At 41.1% G+C, this 21,988-nt stretch overlaps 1 protein-coding gene across 5 annotated transcripts in view; it reads right to left on the bottom strand.

The window, feature by feature from the left end:
• Positions 1-21,988, bottom strand: part of LOC140202851 (protein MTSS 1-like) — a 303,060-nt gene that overhangs the window by 9,923 nt on the left and 271,149 nt on the right. For 3 of the 5 annotated variants that reach the window (XM_072268315.1, XM_072268312.1, XM_072268311.1), the window contains exons 8-13: positions 20,052-20,159; positions 19,645-19,742; positions 6,544-6,754; positions 3,949-4,068; positions 2,721-2,909; positions 722-895 (exon numbers count right to left, since the gene is read on the bottom strand). In XM_072268315.1, coding sequence (XP_072124416.1) covers positions 722-895; positions 2,721-2,909; positions 3,949-4,068; positions 6,544-6,754; positions 19,645-19,742; positions 20,052-20,159 — 900 coding nt within the window. The remainder of the gene's footprint in view (positions 1-721; positions 896-2,720; positions 2,910-3,948; positions 4,069-6,543; positions 6,755-19,644; positions 19,743-20,051; positions 20,160-21,988) is intronic. The other 2 variants (XM_072268313.1, XM_072268314.1) reach the window with 2 other exon arrangements.

Here is a 21,988-nt window from a genome sequence, read left to right as displayed (position 1 = left end):
TTCTCCTTGGAGTGATGGAGGATGAGAGGTGACCCGATGGATAGTCAGAGGCTTTTTCCCAAGGCTGAAATGGCTAACACAAGACAGCACAGTTTTACGGTGCTTGTTAGTAGGTACAGAGGAGATGTCAGGAGTAAATTTTTTTAAAAAACGCAGACAGTGGTGAGTGCGTGGAATGGTCTGCTGGTGACAGCGGTGGAAGCGGATTCGATAGGGTCCTTTAAGAGACTCCTGGATAGGTAAATGGAGCTTAGAAAAATAGAGGGCTACGGGTAATTTCTAAAGTAAGTACATGTTCAGGAGAGCATTGTGCGCCGAAGGGCCTGTAATGTGTTGTAGCTTTCTATGTTTTCTATGGTTTCTTTTATTTTCTCATATTTAAAATATTATACACCTTAGGTGTGTTGTAGGTTTAGCTTTTGAGTTGCATGTGCATGACAGGAAACTCCTTAAGGTGTTTTGTGAGAGCTGTAATTATATTCTGCATCAATAAGATCACAGCAAAATTTAAAAACTGAAAATAAACCTTTGTTGAATTTCCAAAAAGTTGCAAATAAATGCAAAAACCTATCTAGCACTTGTAGTACCCAGTAGATAAAGCCATCATGCAACATTTGTCTCCACCAGGTTCCAAAGTGGCTGTCCCTTTAGGTGGTTGTAGGATGTAGGATTTTTAACAATGCACAGAATTCACACGATATGACTGAGATCAAATCATTACCTTTGCAGCAGTGGAGATCATCATACTACGAGTTCTCTGAACCTCATCCATTTGTACATTCTGACCAATGGGTATTACTGCCTTAGGATCAGTATCTCGATGCTGCTCTGATTCTTTACGCTTTGGTAGGGTGTTTATTCCCAGCTGATCATAGGGACCTGGTCTTGCCCAGTCCTAATTAAAACAGAGCAAGTTTAAGAAGTCTGTAAGTTATTATTTTTAGATAAAAATCAAAAGAGTGATAGAGTTGTCAATTAGAAGAACACTAATTATGGTTTATTGGCACACGCAGGGTGTCAGTAAATGCTTTTCCACTGAGTTTTCTGTATCATAAAAATGAGCACACTACCTCAGGTTATTCTAAACAGTTCAGGTAAGTAGGTGTGAGAGACTTCTCAGAAAACTAACTCTGACTTGCACTATAATGACAAGGAAGCTAGTTTCGATAGTCTTGAGAGGAATTATGCAAGTATGAAAATATCATTTTTCATCTTTTTAAAATCCTTAATAAATTACTATTTACAGGTGTCCCCCGCTTTTCGAACGTTTGCTTTATGACACCTTGCTGTTACGAAAGACCTGTTTTCGCTAACAGAAGGTGTTTTCACTGTTACGAAAAAAGGCAGTGCACGGAAAAAGCAGCGTGCGCCCTGAGCAGCCGCTCTCCCCCGGATTCGGAAGGGCATTCTCGCCGGCATTGCTTAAATACGTGCCTGTGAGCAGCCGTTAGCAAGATGGGTTCTAAGGTATCGGAAAAGCCTAAAAGAGCTCGTAAGGGTGTTACACTTAGCGTAAAACTAGACATAATTAAGCGTTTCGATCGTGGTGAACGAAGCAAGGACAAAGTGAGTTTGGCTTGTGGAAGTTGACGAAGATGATGTTAAACAGGTTTTGGCATCACATGACCAAGAACTGATAGATGAAGAGCTGAAGCAATTGGAAGAGGAAAGGATATCAATCGAAACCGAATGTAGTAGCGAATGGGCCGAAAGTGAAGTTGTCCAGGAACTGAACATGAAGAAGATGATCTGCCTGCCCTGATGGAAACAAATGATGAGATGACACCCCAGTGTCCCACCACCCCAACCTCCAACGACTCAGCCTAACACACCATCATCAGTGTGCTCGATGTCTTCCTGATTCCCGTAAGTGATACTACACTGTACATATATTATTTCTACTTTATATAGGCTGGGTATTTTTAAGTGTTATTTGGTATGATTTGGCAGCTTCATAGCTTAAAAGTTATTGGAGAGAGTGTTTTTGCCGACAGCGCTTGCGCCGTGTTTCTGCCGAAAGTACTTGTGTGAGATTTTCGCTACGGAGAACAGTGCGGCAATAATTGTGGAAAAGTATATCTACTTTATATAGGCTGTGTATTTATCATATCATTCCCGCTTTTACTATATGTTACTGTTACTTTAGGTTTAATGTGTTATTTGACATGATTTGGTAGGTTATTTTTTAGGTCTGCAAACGCTCACAAATTTTTCCTATATAAATAAATGGTAATTGCTTCTTCGCTTTACGACATTCTGGCTTACGAATCGTTTCATAGGAACGCTCTACCTTCGGATGGCGGGGGAAACCTGCATATCATAACACAGATGTTACAGCACAATTTGCAACGATAGTGCTAGAATGAAGAGGAAGACGAAAGTCAAAAAGCTGTTGATGGAGGAGATGAAAGTGGTTGGTGTAATTTACTTCCTTGTGATATCTTGAGGACCCGATTAGGTATAATGGTAATGTTTGCACTTGTAGCATGTAAGTCAGAGTGTCAATTCAATGTGGTTTTGCAAACTCAGTAAGCTGTTCTTCAAGTAATAAAAGGTTATTTGTAAAGATTTCCAATTAACTTTACTTAATTCATTGAAGCTGATTTGGAAAAGCTGAGCACCACTGCTTTTTTAAAAAAACACATGACAGTTATTGAAAGAACCAGTTTTAGAAAGTATATTTTTTAAAAGCTATGCAAAATAAAACTGAAAACACAAACCTTCCAGCTAGGAACTTTTGATGATGGAAACATGCCAGGCCCAATGGTATAGTAATGAGGATTAACTGAGAGAGCTGCTGAGCAAGGTCGGGAACAGGACTGAAAATGTGGGAGAAAGCGTGTACCAGCTGAGGCAAGGTATGGTTCACTAGATGAATTGAAGTGATCAAACCCATTTGCCAACTGCAACTAAATAGAAAAGCACAACACAACAAATATACAAATGGAATAAAAATGAAAAATGTCTCAAGAACAATGATAAAAAATCCAAGGGAGCAATAAACATGAATTGAGAGTAATCACAAAGACATTATTTATGACAGAACAACCTCAATGTCAAACATTTTGTATTGTTATTATAAACATATTGTTTATGAAGTAACCTCCACCTCGTATACATTATTTATGACAGTAGCAGTAATACTGTTGTCTATTGAAATGTATGCCATAGTATATGCAGTTTATGTCAACTTATACATCTACAGAATACTTTTTTTCTGTTAATATTATTTTATGTGCTGTATGTAATATACACACACTCTGTTTTTCACCTTGGCCCCCAAGAAATGTTGTTCTGTTTAGCTGTATACGTGTGTATAATTGAATGGCAATAAACTGAATTTCAATACAAAAGCAAATACTTCTAATATAACAAAATAGAAGCAGGAAATTCTGATTCAAATGACTCTACAAGTAGTAGAATGGGATTTTAGAAATTTCCTATATTTTTACCATATTTTTAAGCACAGGTATGCTTTTACGGGCACAGGGTCTGCACCTTTCATTAAGAGGTTAAATACCTCAATATGTCTTGATTCATTCATGGGGTAGTTTGAACAGCAAATGAACAGGTAGTTTTGATTCCCATTGACCCAGTACACTGGGCACACATACACACATTATTGGACTATAAATCAGGAACAGGAACTCCATATAAACTATGGAATGACTTTAAACCAGCAGTACCCTCACAACAACTTGATCTAGTTGATCATTTGGTCAAAAATCACACTAACTTGCACATTATTCAATTCATCCCTTGGAAGTTCGTGTTTTTTTTAAAATTCAGTCAATAATTTCAAAAGACATAGAATTTATCTGCAATCGACTCTGCACTACAATCCAAAAATGTAGATTTTTGGGAATGAAAATAGAATAAAAGATGAAAGCAGATAAAGTAACAATAATGTGGACTTTTCCTGTGGACTGGGGAAAAAAGACTGGTCACCTTTTCTGTTGATGCCCAGGCTCCCATTGTAGAACCGGAGCTTACTGATGTCGGTGAGCTGCACTCACTCACTGACTGGCACGTTTCAGAAGCTTCAGAGGAGGCAGAGCTGGATGAATTCTGCAGCATATCAGTACAAACAGGAGAGAGGTGAGGAGAAAATACAGAGCAGGAAATTGAACCAAAACAAGACAATAAAGGAGAGGAAAAATATATAAGATTAGGGTTTGGTTGTTATAAAATACTGTTATAAAATACATAATTTCAAAGATAAGGCAAAAAAAAACTCAGTTATATCATCAAAAAGAATAGAGAAAGAATCAAAGAACTTAATATATACAGAACACAAAAAATTCTGCAGATGCTGGATATACAGAGCAATCAACACAGAATACTGGAGGAACTCAGCAGGTCAGGCAGCACTTATGGAAATAAATAAGCAGATGACGTTTCGGGCTGAGACCCTTCTGCAGGACTCAATATATACTGCTGTGAAATCTAGTTTCTAATTAATAGTTAAATGAATTAGTTATTGGGAAACATCAGTATTATATTAGTTAGCGATGATCAAGCGGCCAGTTTATTAAGTACACCTATACACCTGCTCATTAATGCAAATAACTAATCATTCAATCATATGGCAGCAACTCAATGCATAAAAGAATCATCAGTTGCTGTTCGGACCAAACATCAGAATGGGAAAGAGATGTGATCAAGTAACTTTGATTGTGGAATGATTGTTGGTGGCAGACAGACTGGTTTGATTATCTTAGAAACTGCGGATCTCCTGGGATTTTGACACGAAACAGTCTCTAGATTTCAGGGAATGGTGTGAGAAACAAAAAACATCCAGTGAGCACGAGTAGTCAGAGGAGAATGGTCAGACTGTTTCAAGCTGATGGGAAGGCAAATAACCAGACGGTACAACAGTGTGTGCAGAACAGCATCTATGAACACACATGTTGAACCTTAAAGTGGATCGGCTACAGAAGCAGAAGACCACATTGGGTACCATTTTTGTACATAATAAAGTGGCCACTGAGTGTATGTCATAATATATAGCACAGCTTTATGCTCACACCTAACAAAGTAATTGCTAATAAAGTAAAATACAAGTCATTCTAGCTACACGACATACAATAGTAATTACAAATGCATTTAATGAATTAATGCATTAAGTGAAACAATAGATGAAGCATAAAGCATTTATATAGGTTGACAGACTTTTAAATTGATCATGGATGCTACTTAGTGATATCTGATGGAAAATACCACACAATCCTGATTTACACTTTCCTCCCCCTCCATTCTCTACACTTGATTTAATGCAATGCGTTCATCAAATAGCCCAGGAAAATTGAGACTCCAGCTCCATCCCTCCCCATGTAAACAACAATAACTTCATTGCTCTAGCTCAAATATGAACTAGGCTCTCAAATCCAAGAGAAATGGGGAAAACAGGAAGATATGGCAACCATGTGAAGTGCTATTTATCAGTTGTTGATTGATTACACTTTACAAGTGTACTTTACACTGTGATATGCTGTTGGAGCCATATATTGTGTCTCATAATTCACAGCCATGAGCAAGATGGGGGTATTACGAGGGATATCATCTATTGAACAGCAGCTCATTCATTCAGTCTTTTCCAATTACAATCAACCAACTTTAGAGCAAGTATAATATCTTGTATTGTTTTTACACTATAATTAAAATTTGAAATAATTCAAACCATACTAAATGACCAAAAGGTTGTAGAGTCATTTTAAAAATGGATTAATCAGCTTAATGTTGCACCAACTAAATTGAATGTAAGATATAAATGCATGTGTGCAATGAATGAAGTTCTGAAGCAGAGTTCTTGGCCATGGCTCAAATTTATATCACAGCAAAGAATCGGACGACAGTAACAGGGACACAATTTTCTTGATAGAATATCTCTGTTGGACCTTCATTGAGCTATGTATAGAGTTCAGTACTGAATTATTAAGGTTCCAGTTTCCCAATATTCAAATTTACTGCTCACCTACTGCACAACTTTAATAACCAGCAAAATTCACATAAATGTAATTTATATGACTTACTATGGTAACATTTTCCATTAGATTTTTTATGTCCTGCTTCCAATATGTACTACTTGTAAAATATTAGTAGCATAAATTATTCTTTAATCCTTTGAATGCAGAGAATACACTGTAGGTTTTAAACATTATTTAAAAAAATCTGATTTTGTCAAATGTACGTAGTTATAATTCGTTCTACCTCTCAAAGCCCAATCCTATGTCCCTGTTGTGAGAGGTGGAAACGGGTAAGGCCAGCCTACAGGGCTCTGGTGAAGCTGTATAGGCCAATCCCCTGCACAGTAGATGCAATGGATAACAGAAACACTGATGAGCTCCTCTACGATGTGATCGATGGCCTATGCTAAGGGCCCAAGAAGAAGAATATTTCAATCTGGCTGAGAAATGAAATTGCACATCTCAGAGTATATTTGAGTTTACAATATTTTATTTGCTTAGACTGTGACTTCAGATTTTGCAAGGTCTCTAATAATGCACAGGTTACAGATTTGACCTTGCATATAATTTCACATACCTGGGTGGGTCCCTCTGGTGGCATGGGAGAAGGAGACTTTGACTGGAATGCATCCTGGGACATGAAGCCGGAGTCATGGGATGAGACACTAGAGAGCCTCACTGGAACCTGTTGTGGCTGGTTAGAGCTGCGGTAGCGATAGTGTGCAGTGGGAGAATGAGAGTGGGATCCACTGGATCTGGAGTCACTACTGTTAACGCTGTTTAGACTGCTAAAACATACACACAAAAAGGAGGCTCAGCAGGGGAAGACTGTTTGCAATTCAACACTAAAGCTTTGCATATTAGAAGCAATTGTCATTCACCTTCAAGCCACAAAATCATATCAAAAACACAAAATGAACAGGTGCATATTGGCACAGAATAAAATTTAAAAAGCAAATTGCAACAGCAATAAGTGGTGAAGTGTAGGGCCAGAGAATACAGCCTCACAATAGAAGGGCATCACTTTTTAGAACAGAGATTAGGGGGGATTTCTTTAGCCAGAGTGGTGAATCTTTGAAATTCATTACCATGCGAAGGTCAAGTCACAAGGTATATTTAAAGTGGAGGTTGCTAGGTCAAAGTCAGCAACGAGTTTTGTCTAGTTTCTTGTTTAGAGCAAAAGTATTCAAATATTTATGACAACAATACAATGCAGCATGCCAACAACTATTATGAAAAGTAAAAACTTTACAGCAGTCAGAAGTGATTGACTGCAAAATATTTAGCCCTTATAAAACAATTATAAGTCACATAATAAAGATTTTGTTGAGAATTGTTCTGAGTCAAATTAGAAACAAGACCAGAAACTTCAAAACTGCAATATGGGTTTATTGAAGATAGAGGAACTAGGAACGCAATTTTCATACTATGAATGCTTTCAGAAAGGGCAATTGAATATCAAAATAATGTCTTTTTATGTTTTATTGATTTCACTAAAGCATTCGACAAAATGCAACATGAAAAATTATTTCAAATTCTCACTAAACTAAACATTGACGGAAGGGACCAACGACTGTTTCAAAATTTATACTGGAACCAAACAGCGACAGTAAAAATTGATGATTTAAGCAGTTGGACTAAAATTCAAAGAGGAGTTAGACAAGGATGTGTTGCCTCACCAGAATTATTTAATATCTATAGTAAAATGATTGTCAGAGAAATAGAAGACCAAGATGGGATAAAAATTGAAGCAACACACATCAAAGTTGCTGGTGAACGCAGCAGGCCGGGCAGCATCTCTAGGAAGAGGTGTAGTCGACGTTTCAGGCCGAGACCCTTCGTCAGGACTAACTGAAGGAAGAGTGAGTAAGGGATTTGAAAGTTGGAGGGGGAGGGGGAGATCCAAAATGATAGGAGAAGACAGGAGGGGGAGGGATGGAGCCAAGAGCTGGACAGGTGATAGGCAAAAGGGATACGAGAGGATCCGAGAAGATGGCGGGGGGAAACCAGAGGATGGGCAAGGGGTATATTCAGAGGGACAGAGGGAGAAAAAGGAGAGTGAGAGAAAGAATGTGTGTATAAAAATAAGTAACAGATGGGGTACGAGGGGGAGGTGGGGCATTAGCGGAAGTTAGAGAAGTCGATGTTCATGCCATCACGTTGGAGGCTACCCAGACGGAATATAAGGTGTGGTTCCTCCAACCTGAGTGTGGCTTCATCTTTACAGTAGAGGAGGCCGTGGATATCTTTACAGTAGAGGAGGCCGTGGATAATCTTTACGGTAGAGTAGGGATAAAAATTGGAGGTGTTTATATCAACAATATAGATATGCAGACGATACCACCCCAATAGTAAGTGCTGCAGAAGACCTACAAATCCTCCTAGACAAAGTAGTACAAACAAGTGAAGATTTTGGTCTAACCATCAACTGTAAAAAAAAACGAATGTATGTTAAAACAAATGTATGGTAATACCAAAACAGCAGGATACTCCCAACTGCCAACTGTACATCGTTAACCAAGAGATTGAACAAAAGACTAGCTTTAGTTACCTTGGTAGCTTTATATCACAATATGCTAGAAGTAAAGTAGAAATAAAAAGAAGAATTGCCATTGCCAAAAACAACTTCCAAGAAATGAAACCCATTTTTACCAACAGACACATTTCTATGACAACAAGACTTAGGCTAATAAAATGTTACATCTGGTCAATCTTGCTGTATGCTTCCGAAACATGGACTATAACACCAGAACTCGAAAGAAACTTAGAAGCAACAGAAATGTGGTTTCTTAGAAGAATGCTGAAAATATCATATAAATATAGGGTAACTAATGAGACAGTACTCCAATGTTCCCATACAAAAAATTTTAATGAGAACATTAAATGAGAGGAAACTTAAATTCCTGGGCCATGTCATCAGAAAGGGAGAAATAGAATGCCTTACACTACAAGGCCGTATGCCTGGGAAACGTAGAAGAGGAAGGCAAAGAAGAAAATATATGGACACTGTGAAAGAACTAACAGATCTAAGTGTGCAAGATATCATTGATGCTGCGATGTGGAGAGCCATGATCGCCCAAGCGTGTAACGCACAAGGCACATGAAGAAAAAGAAAACAATTAAAACTTTTGGCTCTTTGATTCAATGAAGTTTCCTTTTAACCTAAATCTTCGAAATATTTGACAAATATTTCCAAATTTTAATATTTAAACATACTTTGTACTGTAGGGTACTTCAGTAATCAGTTAAATTAACTTAATTGGTACACTTAATTCCAGTAATACATTCTGTAATTTGTTTACTGGATTCAGCGGCATTGCCGTGCATCTTAAGAAAAGGGTCCATCATAGTAAGCATCTTTAAGGTTGAATCTTTATTACTAAAATCTGGAAACTCTGAGGATTCTCAGGTCAAAAAGTTTGTTGATATCACAGTGCAGCAAACCAAAAGGGAACTATACTAGAGGGATCAACAGGCAACATTGGAAACACAGAAACACAGAAAACCTACAGCACAATACAGGCCCTTCGGCCCACAAAGTTATGCCGAACATGTCCCTACCTTAGAAATTACTAGGGTTACCCATAGCCCTCTATTTTTCTAAGCTCCATGCACCTATCCAAAAGTCTCTTAAAAGACCCTATTGTATCCGTCTCCACCACCATTGCCGGCAGTCCATTCCACGCACTCACCACTCTCTACGTAAAAAACTTATCCCTGACATCTCTTCTGTATCTACTCCCCAGCACCTTAAACATGTGCCCTCGTGTGGCAGCCATTTCAGCCCTGGGAAAAAGCCTCTGACTATCCACACGATTGACCTCTCATCATCTTATACACCTCTATCAGGTCACCTCTCATCCTCCGTGGCTCCAAAGAGAAAAGGCCGAGTTCACTCAACCTGTTTTCATAAGGCATGCTCCCCAATCCAGGCAACATCTTTGTAGATCTCCTCTGCACCCTTTCTATGATTTCCACATTCTTCCTGTATTGAGGCGACCAGAACTGAGCACAGTACTCCAAGTGGGGTCTGGCCAGGGCCCTATATAGCTGCAACATTACCTCTCGGCTCCTAAATTCAATTCCACGATTGATGAAGGCCAATACACCGTATGCCTTCTTAACCACAGAGTCAACCTGCACGGCTGCTTTGAGCGTCCAAGATCCCTCTGATCCTCCACACTGCTAAGAGTCTTACCATTGATACTATATTCTGCCATCATATTTGACCTACCAAAATGAACCACTTTACCATTAAAGTGGCATCTATGCTGCACAACCTGCTGCCATATTGAGAAATGTTCAAGGAGTATTAACACTGTACCATAAAGTGTCATCAAATTGCTGCTTCATTTTAGATATTATGGTACAATAACAAACACTGCATTGAGCTTCATTTAAGGTTTTAGAAAGTTATATATTAATTTGAATCTACTCTAAAAGTTAGTAAATCTTCCCAAGTGGATTGAAATGCATCTAAAATACAATGTTTAATGGTTTAACCTCATTATGGGATTTTCAGGTGATTGTCATATTCTAAACTAAATCCTGGCACAAGTGGTTCTACAGGCACTGGAAATCTGTAGTAGCTCACAATATTCTGGAGAAACTCTGGCAGCATCTATGGAAAGAAATGGATAGCTGACATTTCAGGTCGACTTCTTTCATCAGGACTGGCTGATCCCGCTTCCCTCTATAGATGCTGCCCAACTTGCTGAGTTCCTCCAGCATTTTGTGCGGGGCCTATCAGCGGCAGCAACTAAGCTCGATGAATGAGTGCTTCTCGCAGGTCAAAGACTTTGATTTAAAATGAGAGCTTCGCAGGCATTAGTCCATTGTGCAGGGCCTATCAGCAGCAGCAACTAAGCTCGACAAACTAAATAGAAATACCGAAGGGATAAGCAAAGCGGCCATTGTTGGGAGTAGGCCAGTGGCGAGAGTAGAAGTGACTGGCTTTGACTCATTCAGTCTTCGGCAATAGCGGGCTTCAGCGAGGTAAGTGGGTAAGTGGACTTCGTTTTTTGTTTTTTTCTTTGCTAAACCATGACTGCCACTGGGAGCTGAACGTCCTAGGATATACAGTGTATTGGAAAGATAGGTTAGTTGGCAGAGGGGGTGGTGTGGCTCTGTGTACAAGAAATAATATTAAATCATTGGAAAGAGATGACATAGGATTAGAAGGGGTAGAGTCTCTATAGGTTGAGTTAAGAAATGGCAAGGGTAAAAGGACCCTAATGGCAGTTGTATACAGGCCTCCAAACAGCCGCTGGGATGTGGATATAAATTACAGCAGGTGATAGAAAAGGCAATGTCATGAAAATTGGGGATTTTAACATGAAAGTGGATTGGGAAAACCAGGCCAGTACTGGACCTCACGAGAGAGAATTTGTAGAATGTCTAAGGGATGGCATTTTAGAACAGCTTGTTGTTGAGCCCACTAGGGGATCGGCTGTGCTGGATTGGGTGTTGTGCAATGATCCGGAGGTGATAAGAGACCTTAAGGTTAAGAACCCTTAGGGAACAGTGATCACAATATGATCGAGTTCACTTTGAAATTTGAGAGGGAAAAAATAAAATCTAAAGTTTCGGTATTTCAGTGGAATAAAGGAAATTACAATTGCATGAAAGGCGAACTGGCCGAAGTTAACTGTTAAGGGACATTTGCAGGAAGGACAGCAGAGCATCAATGGCTGGAGTTTCTGTGAAAAATTAGGGAAGTGCAAGACAGATATATTCCAAATAAGAAGAAATTTTCAAAGCGAAGAAGGATACTACCGTGGCTGACAAGTGAAGTCAGAGCCAAAGTAAAAGCAAAAGAGAGGGCATACAAGGAAACCAGAGGTAGTGGGAAGACAGAGGATTGGGGAACTTTTAAAAACTTGAAGAAGGAAACTAAAAAGGTCATTCGGAAGGAAAAGATGAATTATGAGAGAAAGCTGGTGACTAATATCAAAGAAGATACTAAAAGCGTTTCTAAGTATATCAAGGGTAAAAGTGTTGAGAGTAGATATAGGACCAATACTAAATGACACTGGAGATATTGTAATGAAAGATGCAGAGATGGCAGAAGAACTGAATGCGTATTTTGCATCAATCTTCACAGTGGAAGACGTCTGCAGTATACCGGACATTCAAGAGTGTCAGGGAACTGAGGTTTGTGGAGTGAAAATTATGACCGAGAAGTTGCTCAGGAAGCTTAATGGTCTGAGGTTGGATAAATAGTCTGAACCTGATGGAATGCACCCTCGGGTTCTGAAGGAAGTAGCTGGAGAGATTGAGGAAGCGTTAATGATGATCTTTCAAGAATCGATAGATTCTGGCATTGTACCGGATGACTGGAAGATTTCAAATGTTACTCATCTATTTAAGAAGGGTGAGAGACAGCAGAAAGGAAACTATAGACCTGTTAGCCTGACATCAGTGGTTGGGAAGTTGTTGGAATCGATTGTTAGGGATGAGATTATGGTGTACCTGGAGGCACATGACAAGATAGGCCAAAGCCAGCATGATTTCCTGAAAAGAAGATCCTGCCCGGCAAATCTACTGCAATTCTTTGAGGATCGACAAAGGAGATGCAGTGGATGTGGTGTACTTGGATTTTCAGAAGGCTTTCGACAAGGTGCCGCACACGAGGCTGCTTAGCAAGATAAAAGCCCATGGAATTACAGGGAAGTGGGTGGAGCATTGGCTGGTCGGCAGAAGACAGAGAGTGGGAATAAAAGGATCCAATTCTGACTGGCTGCCGGTTACCAGTGGAGTTCCACAGGGGTTGGTGTTGGGATCATGACTTTTTACAAAGTATGTCAATGATTTGGACTGCGGTATTGAGGGATTTGTGGATAAACTTGCCGATGATACAAAGATAGGTGGAGGAGTGGGCAGTGTTGAGGAAACAGAGAGCCTGTAGAGAGACTTAGATAGTTTAGGGGAAGTGACAAATGAAATCCAATGTTGGAAAGTGTATGGTCATGCACTTCTATGAAAGAAATAAATGGGCAAACTATTATTTAGATGGGGAGAGAATTCAAAATGCAGAGATGCAAAGAGACTCAGGGGTCCTTGTGCAAGATACCCTAAAGGTTAACCTGCAGTTTGAGTCAGTTGTGCAGAAGGCGAATGTAATGTTGGCATTCATTTCTACAGGTATAGAATATAAGAGCCGGGATGTGATGTTGAGGCTCTGTAAGGCACAAGTGACAGAGCCGGGATGTGATGTTGAGGCTCTGTAAGGCACAAGTGAGACCACACTGGAAGTATTGTATGCAGTTTGGGCTCCTTATTTTAGAAAGCATATACTGACATTGGAGAGGGTTCGGAGAAGATTTATGAGAGTGATTCCAGGAATGAGAGGGTTACCATATGAGGAACACCTGGCAGCTCTTGGGCTGTATTCCCTGGAGTTCAGGAGAATGAGGGGGGATCTCATAGAAACATTCCAACTGTTAAAAAGCCTGAACGGATTAGATATGGCAAAGTTATTTCCCATGGTAGGGGATTCTAGGACAAGAGGGTACGACTTCAGGATTGAAGGACATCCTTTTAGAACTGAGATGCGGAGAAATTACTTTAGCCAGAGGGTGGTAAATCTGTGGAATTTGTTGCCATCAGCGGCCATGTCATTGGGAGTATTTAAGGCAGAAATAGATAGGTTCTTGATTAGCCAGGGCATCAAAAGGTATGGGGTGAAAGCAGGGGAGCGGGGATAACTGGATGAAATGGGTCAGCCCATGATTGAATGGCGGAGCAGACTCAATGGGCCGAGTGGCCTACTTCTGCTCCTAAATCTTATGGTCTTATTTTGTGCGTTGCTTTTAATTAAATCCTTACAAGATCATTCAATATTAATATAGCACACAAAATGATGGAACATTTCTGAAGAAGGAAGTCTGAGAATCGGAGCGGGAGTGCGGAGGAAGCCATTTTTGAATTTTTCCGTTGTTTTTTCCATCGGCGTTCAGAGAGGTGGGACTGCGCAGGCGTGTGACGTCGGGCAGTGAAGCGTGGAAGATTTAAAAGGAACACAACCTCATACAGCGGGCAGCGTAATTTGCAGGCTGCGGAGTGATCCGGGAGCACAGTGAAGGCTTAAGGGCTTCGGCTCAACAGGCTTAGGCGGAAACAGACGAGGCGAGGAAGGTTTGGTATTCATTTTTTGTTGTTATTTGAGGAAAGGGGCAGTATGAGTGTGAGGGCAGTTTGTTGTTCTCGGTGCCGGATGTAGGAGGCCCTGGAGTCTCCAAGCCTCCCGGACATCCACATCTGCGCCAGGTGTGCCGAGATGCAGCTCCTAAGGGACCTTGTTAGGGAACTGGAGCTGCAGCTCGATGACCTTCATCTGGTCAGGGAGAGAGAGGAGTTGATAGAGAGGAGTTACAGGTAGGTGGTCTCCCCGGGGCCTCGGGAGGCAGACAAGTGGGTCACGGTTGGGAGGGGGAAGGGGAAGGATCAGGTACTAGAGAGTACCCCAGTGGCTGTGCCCCTTGACAATAGGTACTTCTGTTTGAGTACTGTTGGGGGGGACAGCTTACCTGGGGGAAGCAACAGTGGCCGTGCTTCCGGCACAGAGTCCGGCCCTGTAGCTCAGAAAGCTAGGGGAAGGAAGAGGAAGGCAGTTGTAATAGGGGACTCGATAGTAAGGGGGTCAGATAGGCGATTCTGTGGTCACAGTCCAGAGACCCGGATGGTAGTTTGCCTCCCTGGTGCCAGGGTCCGGGATATTTCTGATCACGTCCAGGATATCCTGAAGTGGGAGGGTGAGGAGCCAGAAGTCGTGGTACATACAGGTACCAATAACATAGGTAGGAAAAGGGAAGAGGTCCTGAAAGGAGAATATAGGGAGTTAGGAAGGGAGTTGAGAAAAAGGACCGCAAAGGTAGTAATCTCGGGATTACTGCCTGTGCCACGTGACAGTGAGAGTAGGAATGCAATGAGGTGGAGGATAAATGCGTGGCTGAGGGATTGGAGCAGGGGGCAGGGATTCAAGTTTTTGGATCATTAGGACCTCTTTTGGCGCAGGTATGACCTGTTCAAAAAGGACGGGTTACACTTGAATCCAAGGGGGACCAAAATCCTGGCGGGGAGATTTGCGAGGGCTACTGAGGTGACTTTAAACTAGAATAGTTGGGGGGTGGGAATCAAATTAAAGGGACTAGGAGAGAGGAGATTAGTTCACAACAGGGGGATGGGAACAAGTTCAGAGAGACAGAGGGGTGTAAAATGAGGGTAGAAGCAAAAAGTAGTAAGGTGAAAAGTAAAAGTGGCAGGCGGCAAATCCAGGGCAAAAATCAAAAAGGGCCACTTTTCAACATAATTGTATAAGGGCTAAGAGTGTTGTAAAAGCGAGCCTGAAGGCTTTGTGTGTCAATGCAAGGAGCATTCGTAACAAGGTGGATGAATTAAAAGTGCAGATTGTTATTAATGAATATGATACAGTTGGGATCACAGAGACATGGCTACAGGGTGACCAGGGATGGGAGCTCAACATTCAGGGATATTCAATATTCAGGAGGGATAGACTTGAAAGAAAAGGTGGTGGGGTAGTGTTGCTGGTTAGAGAGGAGATTAACGCAATAGAAAGGAAGGACATTAGCTGGGAGGATGTGGAATCGATATGGGTAGAGCTGCATAACACTAAGGGGCAGAAAACGTTGATGGGAGTTGTGTACAGGCCACCTAACAGTAGTAGTGAGGTTGGGGATGGTATTAAACAGGAAATTAGAAATGTGTGCAATAAAGGAACAGCAGTTATAATGGGTGACTTCAATCTACATATAGATTGGGTGAACCAAATTGGTAAGGGTGCTGAGGACGAGGATTTCTTGGAATGTATGCGGGATGGTTATTTGAACCAACATGTCGAGGAACCTAGGGATCAGGCTATTCTAGACTGGGTAATGAGCAATGAGGAAGGGTTAATTAGCAATCTTGTCGTGAGAGGCCCCTTGTCGTGAGTGACCATAATATGGTGGAATTCTTTATTAAGATGGAGAGTGACATAGTTAATTCAGAAACAAAGGTTCTGAACTTAAAGAAGGGTAACTTTGAAGGTATGAGACGTGAATTAGCTAAGATAGACTGGCAAATGACACTTAAAGGGTTGACGGTGGATAAGCAATGGCAAACATTTAAAGATCGCATGGATGAACTACAACAATTGTTCATCCCAGTTTGGCAAAAGAATAAATCAAGGAAGGTAGTGCACCCGTGGCTGACAAGGGAAATTAGGGATAGTATCAATTCCAAAGAAGAAGCATACAAATTAGCCAGAGAAAGTGGCTCACCTGAGGACTGGGAGAAATTCAGAGTCCAGCAGAGGAGGACAAAGGGCTTAATTAGGAAGGGGAAAAAAGATTATGAGAGAAAACTGGCAGGGAACATAAAAACTGACTGTAAAAGCTTTTATAGATATGTAAAAAGAAAAAAATTGGTTAAGACAAATGTAGGTCCCCTACAGACAGAAACAGGTGAAATGATTATGGGGAGCAAGGACATGGCAGACCAATTGAATAACTACTTTGGTTCTGTCTTCACTAAGGAAGACATAAATAATCTTCCGGAAATAGTAGGGGACAGAGGGTCCAGTGAGATGGAGGAACTGAGGGAAATACATGTTAGTAGGGAAGTGGTGTTTGGTAAATTGAAGGGATTAGAGGCAGATAAATCCCCAGGGCCAGATGGTCTTCATCCCAGAGTGCTTAAGGAAGTAGCCCAAGAAATAGTGGATGCATTAGTGATAATTTTTCAAAACTCGTTAGATTCTGGACTAGTTCCTGAGGATTGGAGGGTGGCTAATGTAACCCCACTTTTTAAAAAAGGAGGGAGAGAGAAACCAGGGAATTATAGACCGGTTAGCCTATCTTCGGTGGTGGGGAAAATGCTAGAGTCAGTTATCAAAGATGTGATAACAGCACATTTGGAAAGCGGTGAAATCATCAGACAAAATCAGCATGGATTTGTGAAAGAAAAATCATATCTGACAAATCTCACAGAATTTTTTTGAGGATGTAGCTAGTAGAGTGGATAGGGGAGAACCAGTGGATGTGGTATATTTGGATTTTCAAAAGGCTTTTGACAAGGTCCCACACAGGAGAATAGTGTGCAAGCTTAAAGCACACGGTATTGGGGGTAAGGTATTGATGTGGATAGAGAATTGGTTGGCAGACAGGAAGCAAAGAGTGGGATTAAATGGGACCTTTTCAGAATGGCGGGCAGTGACTAGTGGGGTACCGCAAGGCTCAGTGCTGGGAACCCAGTTGTTTACAATACATATTAATAACTTAGATGAGGGAATTAAATGCAGCATCTCCAAGTTCGCGGATGACATGAAGCTGGGCGGCAGTGTTAGCTGTGAGGAGGATGCTAAGAGGATGCAGGGTGACTTGGATAGGTTAGGTGAGTGGGCAAATTCATGGCAGATGCAATTTAATGTGGATAAATGTGAGGTTATCCACTTTGGTGGCAAAAACAGGAAAACAGATTGTTATCTGAATGGTGGCCGATTAGGAAAAGGGGAGGTGCAACGAGACCTGAGTGTCATTATACACCAGTCATTGAAAGTGGGCATGCAGGTACAGCAGGCGATGAAAAAGGCGAATGGTATGCTGGCATTCATAGCAAGGGGATTCGAGTACAGGAGCAGTGAGGTACTACTGCAGTTGTACAAGGCCTTGGTGAGACCACACCTGGAGTATTCTGTGCAGTTTTGGTCCCCTAATCTGAGGAAAGACATCCTTGCCATAGAGGGAGTACAAAGAAGGTTCACCAGATTGATTCCTGGGATGGCAAGACTTTCATATGATGAAAGACTGGATCGACTAGGCTTATACTCATTGGAATTTAGAAGATTGAGGGGGGATCTTATTGAAACATATGAAATCCTAAAGGGATTGGACAGGCTAGATGCAGGAAGATTGTTCCCGATGTTGGGGAAGTCCAGAACAAGGGGCCACAGTTTGAGGATAAAGGGGAAGCTCTTTAGGACTGAGATTAGGGAAAAGCTTCTTCACACAGAGAGTGGTGAATCTGTGGAATTCTCTGCCACAGGAAACAGTTGAGGCCAGTTCATTGGCTATATTTAAGAGGGAGTTAGATATGGCCCTAGTGGCTAAAGGGATCAGTGAGTATGGGGGGAAGGCTGGTACAGGGTTCTGAGTTGGATGATCAGCCATGATCATACAGAATGGCGGTGCAGGCTTGAAGGGCCGAATGGCCTACTCCTGCACCTATTTTCTATGTTTCTATGTAACAGTACAGGACATTTCTTTCATTTAGGAAAAGGGCAACTGAACCAAGTGGATGGTCTTCCAAGGTTTGGCAGAGGTTCATAGAAGCTAGCAGAGCAACCAATTCAAACCAAAGGTCGCAATATTCCTTCTGTAATCTAACATTTTTTGAAGTATAAATTATATGGTATTACACCCATTAAAACATTTTAAAATTTATCTTAATTTCTGTGTCTAATTATTGAAAACAAAGTCAAAGTAATAAGTGATCTTAACAACCACTGTATATAAATTCAAATGCAAAACTCAGTAAATTCTAACATATCATATACTACTACATGGCAAGCATACAGCCAGTACAGCTTATGTGAGAATGTTGTGTTTGGACTACAGTTCAGTATTCAACACCATAATTCCCTCCGGGTTCGACAAGTAGCTCAGATTCCTCAGCCTTCACCCTGCTTTGTGTAGCTAGATCCTGAACTTCCTGTCAGATCGCCAGCAGGTGATAAGAGTGGGCTCCCTCACCTCTGCCTCTCTGACCCTCAACACAGGTGCCCCTCAGGGTTGTGTATTAAGTCCCCTCCTTTACTCTCTGTATACCCATGATGGTGTCGCCACCCACAGCTCCAATCTACTAATTAAATTTGCTGATGGCACTACACTGATCAGCCTAATCTTAAATAATAATGAGGCAGCCCACCCTGACACAGTGGTGTCAAGAAAACAACCACTCTCTCAATGTCGCAAAAACCAAGCAGCTAGTTGTGGACTACAGGGGGACTGGAGACAGGCTAGTCCCTATTGTCATTAATCGATCTGACATTGAGAGGGTGAACAGCTTTAAGTTCCCTGGCATAAACATCACCGAGGATTTCATGTGGTCTGTACATACCGGCTGTGTGATGAAAAAGGCACAACAGCACCTCTTTCACTTCAGACGGTTGAAGAAGTTTGGTGTGGGCCCCCAAATCCTAAGAACCTTCTATAGGGGCACAATTGAGAGCATCTTGACTGGCTGCATCACTGCCTGGTATGGGAACTGTACTTCCCTCAATCACAGAACTCTGCAGAGAGTGGTGCAGACAGCCCAGTACATCTGTAGATGTGAATTTTCCACTATTCAGGACATTTACAAAGATAGGTGTGTAAAAAGGGCCCGGAGGATCATTGGGGACTCAAGTCACCCCAACCACAAACTGTTCCAGCTGCTACCATCCAGGAAATGGTACCGCAGCGTAAAAGCCAGGACCAACAGGCTCTGGGACAGCTTCTTCCACCAGGCCATCAGACAACTGTATTTCTGTTATATTGACTGTCCTGTTGCACATACTATTTATTATAAATTACTATAAATTGCATATTGCACATTTAGACAGAGACATAACATAAAGATTTTTACTCCTCATGTATATGAAGGATGTAAGTAATAAAGTCAACTCAATTCATTCACTTACCTGCAGACGCTAGACTTCCTGGACATGGTAGTGCTCGGAGAAGATGGAGGGGTTTGGTATGTCCAGTTATAATCAGAGCCCTTCAGATCAGTAATTACCTAGAACACAAACCATAAAATTGACAACCAAAGAAAATGACCAATCTAAAATAACTTTGAGACAGTAAGTTTTGGTATTCTCCAACATGTGTGAATTACCTACATATCGAAGCTTTGAATTTTAACGTTACTATAACATGGAAAGATGGGAACACACAAAATTGTCTGAGCAGAATCCTCCAATTAAGGAGGCTTAAATATTAGTCATTCAAGTACCAATTTTGCAAGGTAAATTCCATAAAGTACACGTTGATATTATTTTGTGAGAAGAACACTGCTATTAATTCCATGGACTGCTGACTTACTCACCTGCTCACTGGCTGTTGGTAGTTTGTGAGGATCCATTGTCAGATTAGCAAGATCATCTGCAATAGTTTGCAGATGGGTTACTTCACCTAGCATTGACATTTCTTCTTCCTATTAATGAAGGTCAGAACCCAAATAGAATCAGATGGTGGAGGACAAGAAGCTATTTCTGAATTGTTAAGTTGTAATTACATTTTAAAAATGACATGCTTATGCATCATTTCTGAAACTGCCAAAGCACTGAACACATAATAATCCATTTATAGATTAAGCTTTAGTAAATCTTAAGCAATGACAGTCAAATTGAAAACACTTTAAAATCTAAAGATTGGTACAAGTTGCCAGGGCCGGGGTCGAAGCTCTTGGCAGAGGTGGTGCTTGGTGCCGGAGGGCTGGTTGGAGGCTCGATGTTTTCAGATGGACTCAAGAGTCGGCTGTGGTCGGGTGCTTCCAAGGTGCTGCATTGGCAAGTTTGCGGCGCTGGAAGCTCATGGCAGGAAGAGAATTTCTCTTCCTTTTACTGTCTGCATGAGATGTTGGGACTTCCGAGAGACTTTGAGACTTTTTTTTTACCGTGCCCATGGTCTGTTTTTTCATCAAATTACGGTATTGCTTTGCACTGTTTGTAACTATATGTTATAATTATGTGGTTTTTGTCATTTTTTTTAGTCTTGGTTTGTCTTGTTTTCTGTGATATCATTCTGGAGGAACATTGTACCATTTCTTAATGCATGCATTACTAAATGACAATAAAAGAGGACTGCATGTTCTCATAATCTAATCTAATCTAAAAAAGTTTGGACTTCATCCTAAATAGCAATAGGTGCTAGATCATTTGTTAATTCATAACATAGGGTTAATTAAATAGATTAAGGAAATAGAGGATGAAGTTTAAGGAGTTCTCATGATCTCATTGAATGTTGGAAAGCTTTGAAAGTGTAAACATTTTTCTCCTGTTTCTTTGTAATCAGGCTCTTCCCGTGGGCACCCGTTTTAATTCCACTTCTCATTCCTGTTCTGACATGTCAGTCCATCGTCCCCTCCACTGTCACAATGAGACCACACTCAAGATGGAGGAGCAACACCTTATATTCTGTCTGGGTAGCCTCCAACCTGATGGCATGAACACTGATTTCTTGAACTTCCGATAATACCCTCACCTTCTCCTTCTCCATTCCCCATTCCCATTTTTCCTCCCTCACCTCATCTCTTTACCTGCCCATCACTCCACTCTGGTGCTCCGCTCCCTTTTCTTTCTTCTATGGCCTTCTGTCCTCTCCTATCATCCTCGCCTATCACCTTGTGTTTCTTCCCCTCCTCCCTCCACCTTCTTACTCTGACTCCATATTTTTTGCACGAATTCTGATGAAGGGTCTCGGCCCGCAACATCGACTATAGTCTGTTCCATCGATGCTGCCTGACCTGCTGAGTTCCTCCAGCATTTTGTGTATGTTGTTTGGATTTCCAGTATCTGCAGATTTTCTCTTGTTTGTGATGGAATTGTTTACCTTTGTTACTTACATTTCCCTGTACTTTCTCCACACCTGAGTTCCCTTAAAATATAGAAATCTATTCATCTTTGTTTGGAATGAAATTCACAACTGAGTTACCACAGTTGCTCAGAGTAGAGAATTCCAGTCATCATCATAAAGAAATTGCTCACCTCAATAATAAAAGATCTACCTTTTATTCTGATCCCTGCTTCTAGACTCTGCAGAGTCTATGCATTCTCTACGCATTCATCATGCCAATTGCTGTAAGAATTTGTTAAATTTCATTGACATCCCCTCTCGTTCTTTGAACATTATCACACCCCAACCTGCTAATCAAATAAAATACTTTGCTCAAGGAACAAGAGCATGCAGGTGCTGGAATCAGGATGAAGAAAGACAATCTGCTAGAGGAAATCAGTGGGTTGAAAGCATCTGTGGGAGGACAGG

The sequence above is a fragment of the Mobula birostris genome, chromosome 9, assembly GCF_030028105.1.
Source record: "Mobula birostris isolate sMobBir1 chromosome 9, sMobBir1.hap1, whole genome shotgun sequence".
NCBI classification, from domain to species: Eukaryota; Metazoa; Chordata; class Chondrichthyes; order Myliobatiformes; family Myliobatidae; genus Mobula; species Mobula birostris.
The sequence above is the reverse complement of the archived record's forward strand: the minus strand, read 5'-3'. Positions and strand labels throughout refer to the sequence as shown.